Source organism: Monodon monoceros, unplaced genomic scaffold (assembly GCF_005190385.1).
Source record: "Monodon monoceros isolate NGI ecotype Baffin Bay Population unplaced genomic scaffold, NGI_Narwhal_1 Super_Scaffold_18, whole genome shotgun sequence".
NCBI lineage: Eukaryota > Metazoa > Chordata > Mammalia > Artiodactyla > Monodontidae > Monodon > Monodon monoceros.
Window position 1 is genome coordinate 29,266,207 of NW_021703774.1, and position 13,119 is coordinate 29,279,325.

At 37.3% G+C, this 13,119-nt stretch overlaps 1 protein-coding gene across 2 annotated transcripts in view; it reads right to left on the bottom strand.

The window, feature by feature from the left end:
- Positions 1 to 397: 397 nt before the first annotated feature.
- WDR64 (WD repeat domain 64) overlaps positions 398 to 13,119 on the bottom strand; it is a 146,653-nt gene continuing 133,931 nt past the window's right edge. For both annotated transcript variants that reach the window (XM_029229279.1, XM_029229280.1), the window contains 4 exons: positions 11,971 to 12,076; positions 9,179 to 9,259; positions 8,230 to 8,343; positions 398 to 481 (listed from right to left, as the gene is read on the bottom strand). In XM_029229279.1, the coding sequence (XP_029085112.1) occupies positions 398 to 481; positions 8,230 to 8,343; positions 9,179 to 9,259; positions 11,971 to 12,076 (385 nt within the window). The remainder of the gene's footprint in view (positions 482 to 8,229; positions 8,344 to 9,178; positions 9,260 to 11,970; positions 12,077 to 13,119) is intronic.

Consider the following 13,119-nt stretch of genomic DNA (forward strand, 5'->3'; position numbering starts at 1 on the left):
TTGTTATAAATTAGGGTGAACAATGGGGGGAGTTGGAAAACAAGTCATTGATAACCATATTATTTTAGATCTACTTATGCTATTGATTTTATTTGTTTCTTTATGAGTCATTTTTCTGACAGTAAATAAGAAATATTCCTTATTCAGTAAGTGGATTTCCATGTATGAAAGAAGCTGGCCAACTGGATTTTGCTGCTTGCATGGTATTCAGAGATGAGGCCATCTGAAGACCCTGAGTAATCTTTTCCATCAATAGGATGGCCTGAGGATACAGAGGTTGGTGACAATATCTGATAGACCCTCACTTTCATCCTGAAATAAAGACTGGAGTATCACTGAGACCTTGCCATTTGAAGTGCAGCTCAGGCAACAGCAGCCACTTCTGATTTTTCTCTCTTCACTTGGGGATAGCTGGGAAGAAAGAAGAAGTCAGGTTTATTTGTGGGACAAAATTTCCTTTCAGACTTCTCCTCCGTTGTACCTGTGAAATAAAGGACAGGTCAGTTAGTAACTGCATTATATGACAAACACAATTTTTTAGAGTCAATCTGTACCACTAATTTTTATGAAGATTTTAATCCTCCTAAAGGATTAAAGGAAGAAAGTTTAGTTATTTACTTAGCTATCCTGTGTGCCTCCTGGGTAAAAGTGTGTTAAAAAAAAATAGGAGGTGAGGCTCCAGCAGCTCATGGTGGAAGAGCAAAGGCTTTAGAACTACTTAACTCTGGAATTATCCATTCTTGTGATTCTCTGTCTAATCTGCAAAGGGTTGGGGGTTGGTTAAAATAAAAGAAAACAAAGAAGCTTGTTAGGTTGTTGTAATATTAATATCATGAGTCCATTGTCTTATAAAAAAATAAAATCAAGTGATGATCCCACAAATGAGAAAAAAAGTTAGTTTCGAATTAGATATTTTTAGAAAACATACATATAAAAAGTTAAGCTTGTTTGGTTTCAAAATTTAGATCAAGAAGTGTTTAAATTTGTCAGAGAGGAAGGAAGATGGTGGAGTAGAAGTACTTAAGCTCACCTCTTCTCATGAAAACATCAAAATCACAACTAACTGCTGAAAAGCCATCAACAAAAAACCTGGAATCTACCAAAAAGATATTCTACTTTCATTTCAAAGACAAAAAAGCCACAATGAGACAGTAGGAGGGGTGCATCTGTGATACAATCAAATACCATACTTTCCACAAACTGGAAAATAATTAAATAACAGAAGTTTTCCCACAGGAGTGAGAGTTCTGAGCCCCACATCAGGCATCCCAGCCTGGGGGTCTGGCATCAGGAGGAGGATCCCCAAGAGCATTTGGCTTTGAATGCAAATGGGATTTGATCACAGCAACTCCACAGGACTGGGGGAAACAGAAACTCAACTCTTGGAGGGCACACGCAAGGTCTTGTGTGCACCAGGACCCCAGGGGAAAAAAGCAATGACTTCATAGGAACCTGGGCCAGACCTACTAGCTGGTCTTGGAGGGTCTTCTGGGGAGGTGGGGGAGGCTGTGGCTCACTGTGGGGACAAGGACACTGGTGGCAGAGGTACTGGGAGATATTCATGGACATGAGCTCTCCTGGAGGCTGCCATTTTGACATCAAGTCCTGGTACCACCCAACAGCCCGTAGGCTCCAGTGCTGGGATGTCTCAGGTCAAACAAACAATGGGGCAGGAACAAAGCCCCATCCATCAGCACACAGGCTGCCTAACATCTTCCTGAGCCCACAGCCCCCTCTAAACACACCCCTTGACACAGCCCTGGCCACCAGAGGGACAAGACCCAACTCCATCGACCAGAGGATAGGCACTGGTCCCTCCCACCAGGAAACCTGCCCAAGCCTCTTAGAACAGACTCAGTCACCAGGGAGCAGACATCAGAAGCAAGAGGAACTACAGTCCTACAGCCTACAGAATGGAGACTGCAAACTGAAAGCTAGACAAAATGAGATGGCAGAGGAATATGTTCCAGATGAAAGAACAAGATTAAAACCTCAGAAGAACAACTAAGTGAAGTGGAGATAGGCAATATACCCCCCCAAAAATTCAGAGTAATGATAGTAAAGATCATGCCAGATCTCGAAAAAGAATGGAGGAGTAGACCAAAAAGATACAAGAAATGTTTAACAAAGAGCTAGAAGACATAAAGAAAAAACAAACAGATTTGAACAATACAATAACTGCAATGAAAAATACACCAGAAGGAATCAATAGCAGAATAAATGAGGCAGAAAAAGTGGATAAGTGAGCTGCAAGACAGACTGGTGGAAATCACTGTCACAGAACAGAATAATAATAATAATAAAAGAATGAAAAGAAATGAGGACAGTTTAAGACCTCTAGGAGAACATTAAATGCACAGACATTAACATTATAGGTGTCCCACAAGGAGAAAAGCGAAAGAAAGGGCCAGAAAAGCTATTTGAAGAGATAATAGCTGAAAAGATCCCTAATATGTGAAACAGTCAGCCAAGTCCAGGAAGTGCAGAGAGTTCCAGGCAGGATAAACCCAAGGAGGAGCACACTGAGACACATATTAATCGAATTGACAAAAATTAAAGAGAGATAGAAAATATTAAAAGCAACAAGAAAAAAGCAACAAATAACATACAAGGGGATCCGCATAAGTTTCTACAGCAGAAACTCTGTAGACCAGAAGAGAGTGGCATAATATAGTTAAACCTATATATAGGTTTAAAGGGAAAAAGGGAAAAAACTATAACCAAGAAAACTCTACCCAGCAAGGCTCTTGTTCAGGTATGATGGAGAAATCAAGCTTTACAGACAAGCAAAAGGTAAGAGAATTCAGCACCACCAAACCAGCTTTACAACCAATGCTAAAGGATCTTCCCTAGGCAGAAAAGAAAAGGCCACAACTAGAAACAAGAAAATTACAAGTGGAAAAGCTCACCATTAAAGGCAAACGTACAGTAAAGGTAGGAAATCATACACACACAAATATGATATCAAAACGAGCAATCATGATAAGAGGAGAGGACAAGTGCAGAATATTGGAAATGCATCTGAAATTTAAGAGACCAGTAACTTAAAACAATCTTGTTTATATAGAGACTGCTATATCAAAACCTGATGATAACTGCAGACCAAAAATCTACAATAGATATACAAACAAAAAAGAAAAAGGAATCCAAACACAACACTAAAGATAGTCTTTAAATCACCAGAGAAGAGACCAAAAGAGGAAGGGAAGAAAAAAGACCTACAAAAGTAAATCCAAAACAATTAACAAAATGGCAACAGGAAGATACATTTTGATAATTACCTTAAACATAAATGGATTAAATGCTTCAGCCAGAGAACGTAGACTGGTTGAATGGATATGAAAACAAGACTCAAAAATATGCATTCTATAAGAGACCCACTTCAGATCTAGGGACACATACAGACTGAAAGTGAGGGGATAGAAAGAGATATTCCATGCAAATGGAAATCAAAAGAAAGCTAGAGTAGCAATACTCATATCAGACAAAATAGACTTTAAAATAGAGACTGCTATAAGAGACAAAGAAGGACACTACATAATGATCAAGGGATCAGTCCAAGAGAAGACATAACAGTTGTAAATATAGATGCACCCAACATAGGAACACCTTAATATATATGGCAAATGCTAACAGCCATAAAAGGAGAAATCAACAGTAACAAAATAATAGTGGGTTGGGGGACTTCCCTGGTGGTTCAGTAGTAAAGAATCTGCCTTCCAATCCAGGGGACGGAGGTTCAAGCCTTGGTTGGGGAACTAGGATCCCACATGCTGCGGGGCAGCTAAGCCCACACGCCACAACTACTGAGGTAGTGTGCCTTAACTAGAGAGCCTGTGTGCTGCAAACTACAGAGCTCACATGCTCTGGAGCCTGTGCACCACAAGTAGAGAAGAGAAAACCCACATGCCACAACTAGAGAGAAGCCTGCACGCCGCAACAAAAGACCCCGCATGCCTCAGCGAAGATCCCATGTGCCGCAACTAAGACCCAATGCAGCCAAAAAATAAATAAATGAATAAATAAATAAACAATAGTGGGGGACTTTAACACCCCACTTTCATCAATGAACAGATCATCCAGACAGAAAATCAATAAAGAAACACAGGCCTTAAATGACACATTAGAACAGATAGACTTAATTGATATTTATAGAGCGTTCCATCCAAATGCAGCAGAATACACATTCTTTTCAAGTGCACATGGAATATTCTCCTGGATAGATCACATGCTGGGCCATAAAAAAGCCTTCATAGATTTAAGAAAATTGAAATAATATCGAGCATCTTTTCCAACCGCAACACTTTGAGACCAGAAATCAACCACAAGAAAAGAAGTACAAAAAAAAAAAATAAAACAGGTGGAGGCTAAACAATATGCTACCAAACAACCAATGGATCACTGAAAAAATCAAAGAAGAAATAAAAAAATGCCCAGAGACAAATGAAAATGAAAACATGATGATCCAAAACTTATGAGACACAGCAAAAAAAGTTCTAAGAGGAAAGTTTATAGCAATAAAATTGTACCTCACAAAACAAGAAAAATCTTAAATAACCTAACCTTACACGTAAAGCAACTGGAGAAAGAAAAACAAACAAAACCCAAAGTTAGTAAAAGGACAGAAATCATAAAGACCAGAGCAGAAATAAATGAAATAGAAATGAAGAAAAGAATAGAAAAGATCAATGAAACTAAAAGCTGGTCCTTTAAAAAGATAAACAAAATTGATAAAGCTTTAGCCAGACCCATCAAGAAAAAGAGGGAGAGGGCTCAAATCAATAAAATTAGAAATGAAAAAAGAGAAGTTACAATGGACACCACAGAAATACAAAGGATCATAAGAGACTAGTACCAGCAACTATATGCCAATAAAATGGACAACCTAGGAGAAATGGACAAATTCTTAGAGAGGTACAATCTCCCAAGACTGAACCAGGAAGAAATAGGAAATATGAACAGACCAATCACAGGTACTGAAATTGCAACTGTGATTTAAAAACTTCCAACAAACAAAAGTCCAAGAACGATGGCTTCAGAGGTGAATTCTATCAAACATTTAGAGAAGAGTTAACACCTATCCTTCTGAAACTATTCCAAAAAATCTCAGAGGAAGGAACACTCCCAAACTCATTCTATGAGTCCACCATCACCCTGATACCAAAACCAGACAAAGTTACCACAAGAAAAGAAAATTACAGGCCAATATCACTGATGAACATACATGCGAAAATCCTCAACAAAATACTAGCAAAGTGAATCCAACAATACATTAAAAGGATCACACACCATGATCAAGTGGGATTTATTCCAGGGATGCAAGGATTTTTCAATATCTGCAAATTGAACATTGTGATGCACCACATCAACAAAATGAAGAATAAAATCCATATGATCATCTCAATAGATGCAGAAAAAGCTTTTGACAAAATTCAACACCCATTTATGATAAAAACTCTCCAGAAAGAGGCATAGAGGGAAACTACCTCAACATAATAAAGGCCATATATGACAGACCCATAGCTAACATTGTGCCTAAAGATGAAAAGCTGAAATCATTTCCTCTAAGATCAGGAACAAGACAAGGATGTCCACTCTCTCCACTTTTATTCAACATAGTTTTGGAAGCCCTAACTAAAAATAAACTCAAAACAGATTAAAGGCCTAAATGTAAGGTTGTATACTATAAAACTGTTAGAGGAAAATGTAGGCAGAACCAACTTTGACATAAATCACCGCAGTATCTTCTTTGATCCACCTCCTAGAGTAATGGAAAAAAAATAAACAAATGAGACGATTAAACTCAAATGCTTTTGCACAGCAAATGAAACCATAAATAAAATGATAAGATGACCCACAGAATGGGAAAAAATATTTGCAAACAGTGTGTCTGACAATGGATTAATCTCCAAAATTTACAAACAGCTCATGCGGCTCAATATCAAAAAATTAAACAAACCAATCAAAAAATGGGCAGAAGACCTAAATAGACATTTCTCCACAGAAGACACAAAGATGGCCAAGAGGCACATGAAAAGATGCTCAACATCACTAATTATTAGAGAAATGCAAATCAAAACTACAGTGAGATATCACCTCACACCAGTCAGAATGGACATCATCAAAAAGTCTACAAACAATAACTGCTGGAGAGGGTGTAGAGAAAAGGGAACTCTCCTACACTGTTGGTGGGAATGTAACTTTGTTACAGCCACTATGGAGAACAGTCTGAATGTTCCTTAAGAAACTAAAAATAGAGCTACCATATGACCCAGCAATCCCACTCCTGGGCATATATCCCAAGAAAAACATGGTCCAAAAGGATACATGCACCCCAATGTTCATTGTGGTGCTGTTTACAATAACCAAGACATGGAAGCAACCTAAATATCCATTGAAAGATGAATGAATAAAGATGTGGTACATATATACAATGGAATATTACTCAGCCATTAAAAAGGAAGAAATAATACCTTTTGCAGCAACATGGATGGACTTGGAGATTATCATACTAAGTGAAGTAAGTCAGACAGAGAAAGAGAAATATCATATGATGTCACTTATATGCAGAATTTAAAAAGAAAGATACCAATGAACTTATTTACAAAACAGAAACAGACTCACATACTTAGAAAACAAACTTATTGGTTACCAAATGGGAAAGGTGGTGGCGAGAGAGAAAATAGGAGGTTGGGATTAACATATACACACTACTATATATAAAATAGATAATCAACCAGGACCTACTGTATAGCACAGGGAAATCTACTCAATACTCTGGAATAACCTATATGGGAAAAGAATCTGAAAAAGAATAGATATATGTATATGTGTAAGCTAATCACTTTGTTGTACACCTGAAACTAACACAACAATGTAAATCAACTATACAAAATAAAAATTAAAAATAAAAATAGGGCTTCCCTGGTGGCGCAGTGGTTGAGAATCTGCCTGCCAATGCAGGGGACACGGGTTCGAGCCCTGATCTGGGAAGATCCCACATGCCGCGGAGCAGCTAGGCCCGTGAGCCACAGCTACTGAGCCTGCGCATCTGGAGCTTGTGCTCCGCAATAAGAGAGGCCGTGACAGTGAGAGGCCCGCTCATCACGATGAAGAGTGGCCCCCGCTCGCTGCAACTAGAGAAAGCCCTCGCACAGAAACAAAGACTCAACACAGCCAAAAATAAATAAATTAATTAATTAATTTAAAAATATATGTCAACTTAATTAGAAAAGTAATTTGTTAAATTTAAATAAATAAATAAATAAATAAAAATAAGGGAATTCCCTGGTGGTCCAGTGGTTAGGTCTCTGCGCTTCCACTGCATGGGTCACAGGTTTGATCCCTGGTTGGGTAACTAAGTTCCCACATGCCATGTGGTGTGGCCAAAAAATAAAAATAAAAATAATAAAAATTACTATATATTAGATCTTCCTCTTAATTTTTGATCAATTTTAATAACTAGATAAATGACCACATTTTAAGTTAGGCTTATATAAACTTCCTAGAACTAGTAGAAGAGTTTTAAGGTTTGAGTTTTTTAGGCTGTTTGGTTTAAGAGAATGAGCATGAAATTTGGAGTAAAATGTTGACCTCAGGTTATCACTTAATTTTATGTGATCTTGGCAAGTCACTTAACCTCCCTTTTGGCTCCACTCTTTTCCAATTCTACAATGGGTATAACACTTTGTGTGATTTTTGTGAAAATCAAAAGAATCATTTATAAAAGTACTATGTAAACTGTAAAGTTTTGTGTTAGTTTTCCTACTAATATTGGGGTGGCCAAAAAGTTTGTTCGGGGTTTTCTGTAAGACTTTACTTTTACTTTTTGGGCAACCCAGTATGTGGAAAGCATTCTCCTTGACTTGGCTGGTAAGCCAGAAACTTATGGATGTCTTGGCTCCATCAGGCAGGTACAATAATGTTAGGAAGCAAGGATGGCTACACAGCCCTCAGATATGTCATGTCATACTGCCTAGCTTTTAAAATTAGTCAGTGAACCTAAGTCTGAAATTAGCTCTCAGAAAGTTTTACTTTTTCAGGCTCAGAGATCTTGTTTGATTTTTCTGTCTGTCCAGGAAATTCAGGATTTCCATCTCACTAAGATAAAACACATGCATCCTGGAATATTTGTAAACCAAGTAGGAACTGAGATAATTTTAGACACAGAAATAAGAAACAATCCAAACAGAAATGGGATACACTATGGAATTCTAAGTACTAACTCACTCTTTCATGTTGAACATGGCTTCCCTTCTTCTTTCCTGGAATGCCATCTGAAGAGTCCCTTTGTGCCTCTGAACCAATTAGTGGAAGAAATCTTAGACTAGTGGGGCTTGGTACCTAGAAGCCATAAACAAGGAGTTAGACATACTTAAAGTGCTAACTTCTGTAATGTGAATTCAAGGGTGGGGGATAGGGAGTGAGAAGATCCAACTGCTTTAAAATATACCCACCTTCCCAGGAGCCCACTATTAATTCTGATACTTTACCCTTAGCATCATCTGTAGTTTAAGTGTTTGATACCTGTAATAGGTATCAACATGTTCTTGGGAAAGAGAAGTAACATTTTAAGAAACAATAGGTTAAGATTAAGTTGTAATATTTTGTCTTTGGTTTATTATTCTTGGTTAATTAATTCTTTAATTTAACAGGTTATCTGGGTTGGAGACTTGAAGGATGAATAGGGATTTGGAGGGAAACAAGTGGTGGATGAGTTATGGGCAGAGGGGCAGCACAGGCAAAGTCACAGAAGAGGAAAGAACAGTGATGCTTAAGGAATGGTAAGTAATTTAGCATAGCTGGAGTATAGGGTACATGGGAGAATGTGGTGGAAAGTGGGGTTATACAGTTCAGGCAGAGATCAGATCATGAGAGGTTTGTATGCCAGGGTAAAGGCATCTGGATTTTATCCTCTAGGTGATGAAGAGCCAGGGTAAAGTTTGAAATCGTTTTCTGTAGTATTGTTTAGTGTGGAATGACAGAGACAAGTGGTCAAGGCCATTGACACACAGAACTGAAGACTTCTCTGGGATCGGACACAACATGTTTATGGAAGCATCATTCTGCTTGGTTATGTGATTTTCTCCAACCTTGCTTTTTAGCCCAGGGTCAGGGATGAGATGTCAGATTCCCTATTGTTCTGTAACCACTCTACTCCTAGATACCTCCAACTCACCCTATATATAGGCAGAGAACCAAAAACAATCCCTGCCTCTCTGTTTTCAGTCATGAAACCTTCCAAGGCATGTCTTCGAATCTGCAAAGCAGAGGAGTGAATGTTTAATGAAAAGGGCACATTACATCAGTGGCAAAATTCCTGGATTCAAATTCTGTCACTTACTAGCTGCATGAGCTTAAGCAAATTCTTTCCCTGTTGATGAGTTATGAGGATCAAATGCACATAGTGATGTGCTACTTAAATGTGAAAGTTAGTGCTATTGTTTTATTATTACTAATAACAATATGTCAAAAAGAAATTAACAGAAAAGAAGTGAATTGATAAATATTACACAATTGAGAATGAAAAGGAATGGGCAAAACAAAATTGCTAGTAGAAATCAGAGATTCCTTAGTAAAAGGTATTTTACCTCAAGCATTAACCCTTTGTTATTTTACCAACAAACTGAGAAGATAAAGGTGTGGTAAGAAGAGGGCATTCAGTTGTTTCAAGAGCTTTAAAACATTTCTAAAGACTTCCCCAAATTTATTTAATATTTCAGTTAAATTACTTAAAAATTTATCTCTTCAAATTGGAAGAAAATATTAAAAGTGAATATCAATCTTTATTTTTAGGTTGTGCTATTCAACAAAATTGAGGAATTTTTATATGCTATACATGTATCTTTGCCCATAAAGAGCTTATGATTTATTGGTGGAGGTGAGAAGCAAGAGTAAGTATACCAATAATTCTAGTTCAGTGTAGAACATGGTAAGTGAACATGTTATGAGACACAAAGCAAGAAGAGATTGGGGCCTTTGGGGAAAGTGGAATTAACATTTATTGAGTACCTACGATGTACCTCATATATATTTTCTCATTTAATCCTCACAAGAACTCTTCGAAGGATTAGATTATTAGTTATTAGAGAAAATAACATCTAAGATTAAACCTAAGTCTGTTACATTCCACAGCCAGTCCCTTTCCTGCCTGTCAGCCTGTCCTCTGGGAGAAACTGAGTTCCGTTTGGACAGAAAGCTAGGGTTTATAGAAATTGTTTCATTTGGAAAGTGTTAAATATTTATTAAACATGAAGTTGATGCTGTGAAAGAATAATGACATAATGAACACTGCTCTGTTTTACAAATTGGAACAATACCCTCAACTTTGAGGTTTTCAGTGTGCCATTCCCAGTCCTTTTCATCTGCTCTCAAACATAATCTGAATGTTATATTCTTAATTCTCTTGCTTTTATTTATACAATTTTACCTTTTATGCTTTTTGCCAAAACAATATTTTATTTAGTTTTGCCTCTCCTCTATTTTTATCTAAATGAAATCGCTATGTATGTATTCTTATGCAAAACTTTTCTCATTCAATAGTATGTCTCAAACACTCATTTGTGTAGGTGAGTGCTATTCTAGTTCATTTAGTTTTACTGTGCCATAGTATTTCAATTTATAAATATGCCATAATTTAGTTACCAGTTATACTGTTGATGAGCATTTAGGCTGCTTTCAGGTTTTTGCTGTTACAAACAATACTGCTCTGAGCTCTCTTGTTCCTGCCTCCCAAACACATGCTCAAGAATTTCTACTCAGCACAGTATGCCTATTTTCAACTTTACTAGATAATGCCTGTCACATAATTTTCCAAAGTGATTCTAGCAGTTTACACTATTTCCACTAGCAGATTATTGTTCTGATTGTTCTAAATGCACACCAATTGTCAGACTTTTTGATATTTGCCAAGCTGGTGGCTGTAAAATGCTATCTTATAATATTATTGATGTGCATTTCCATGATTACTAATGAGGCTGAGCATCTTTTCATGTATTTATTGGTAATTTTTTTCCTTTTGTGAAGCATCTATTCAAGTATTTGACTCTTTTTTAAATTGGACTACCTTTTCTACTTACTGATTTTTTCCTATTCTGGATACTAATACATTGTCAGTTACAAAGTAGGATGGACTTTGACAGAGAGAGATCATGGATATGGCAAGGGTACACCAGCTGGACTATAGGGACAAAATACTGAGAGAAATGTTCAGGAAAACAACAATTAGTCTGATTTACAGAGGGTTGGGCAACTGTAGGTTAGAAATGGGAGGTAAGTTTGGTTTGTATTGTTGAAAATCTTGAGGAAATCCATTTTAATTAATTAATGCCAGACCTTAGCCTAAAGACTCATGCTATATCCGTTTTTTAGAAATTTTAGAAATTGAAATAGAATAAATAACAGTGTACATTTCTCTCCTGTTTCTGCATGGAAGAAAAGTGTGTCTATCTGTGATAAGCAGAATAATGGTAACCGAAGATATTCACACCCTACTCCTCTCACCTGGAATCTGTGAATATATTGCCTCACTTGGCGAAAGAGACTTTGCAGATGTGGCTAAGGTTCAGAACCTTGTGATGGATTATCCAGGTGGGCCCAATCTAGTCACAGGAATTTTTAAAAGCAGAGAACATTTCCCACTGGTCAGAGAGACATGTGACCACAGAAGAATGGGCAGACAGTTGCAACATTTCTGGCTTTGAAGATGAAGGAAGGGGACCACAAATTAAGGAGTATGAGATTCTCCCCTAGAGCCTCCAGAAAGGAAACAGCTCTGGCAACACCAGTAAAACCAGAGTCAGACTTTTGATCTACAGAACTGTGAAATAACTAATTTGTATTGTTTAAGCCACCAAGTTTGCAGGGATATGTAACAGCAGCAACAGAAAACTAATACACCGGGCACATCTAAATTCAAAAAACCAAAAGCAAAAGTTTTTGTTTGTTTGTTTGTTTGTTTTTTAAGGTTACCTTGGGAGAAGAAAGAGACTTGAAAAACTTAAAATCATGTTCCACTTCAAAGGCCTTAGGAGGTGTACGCTTGAAGAGCAAAGACATCGAGCTCATTTTTTTCCATCTGCATATAAAGATACACATACACACTCACAAAAAGAACAGTTAAGGACATGCCCACGCCTTTTATTTTCTGCCTAATCAGCAAGTATCCATCACGTACTTCTTTGTCCGGGCCTCCAAATTCTCTTGGCTCCCATGGCACCAGTCCTAACCATGTGACCTTTGCACTTAACTCTTATTCCACTTGGCTTCCCAGATTTCCCTCAAAAGAAACCACAGAGATGTCTACTAAACCTGAACATTCCATGTAGTTAAATTTATTAATAGCCATTGGGGGGGGGGAACTGTATAGTAAGGATGAGGAAATCTCTGGTATAAAACCAAAGCTTGATTTTTTTTGTGACTCAGGTCAGCTCCCACTATAGTTAAAACTTACTTATGCATATATTTTAAAAGTTATAACCAAGTATTAAAACATTTTTTAAAGATAATAAGTAGTATGTTCTAAAATGCAGTACTTGTACAGAAGAAGGCCTGATTTGCTACACACAAGACATAATTATTTACTTATAACAAAATGTGAACACATATCCTACTTTAAGCTATCCCAAATATATCATATCATTTCAAACTTCTGTATCTATCATTTATATCTCTTGCGTCTGCTTGTAATGTTCTCCACTAGTCATTCTTTATTTGTTCCACAATATCTTTTGAGTGCCTACTTTGTGCTAAGTACTGAACTAAGAACTGGGTATATAAAGATGTATAAAACATGGTTCTTGTCCTCAAGGAACTCAGAGAATAATGAAGGAATGCATATTAACAAAATTAGAATATAGCGTTTTCAGTACTAAGATACATGGATGCTCAAGGCTCAGCAATTACCCGAGGAGATTGATCAACTTTGCTTGGTGAACTTTATCATATCCTGATGAGCCTTGGCTCTACTATACCACCTCTTACATTTTAGCCAGACTTCCTCCCCAGTGTTCCTTACTGCCCAGCTAAGGCAAGCCTTGAACACTGCAATGGGATTTTGGCAGTCATTTGGAACCCTTGTTAATTGTTCCCAAACTGTTCCTGTTTTGCACCACATTCTGT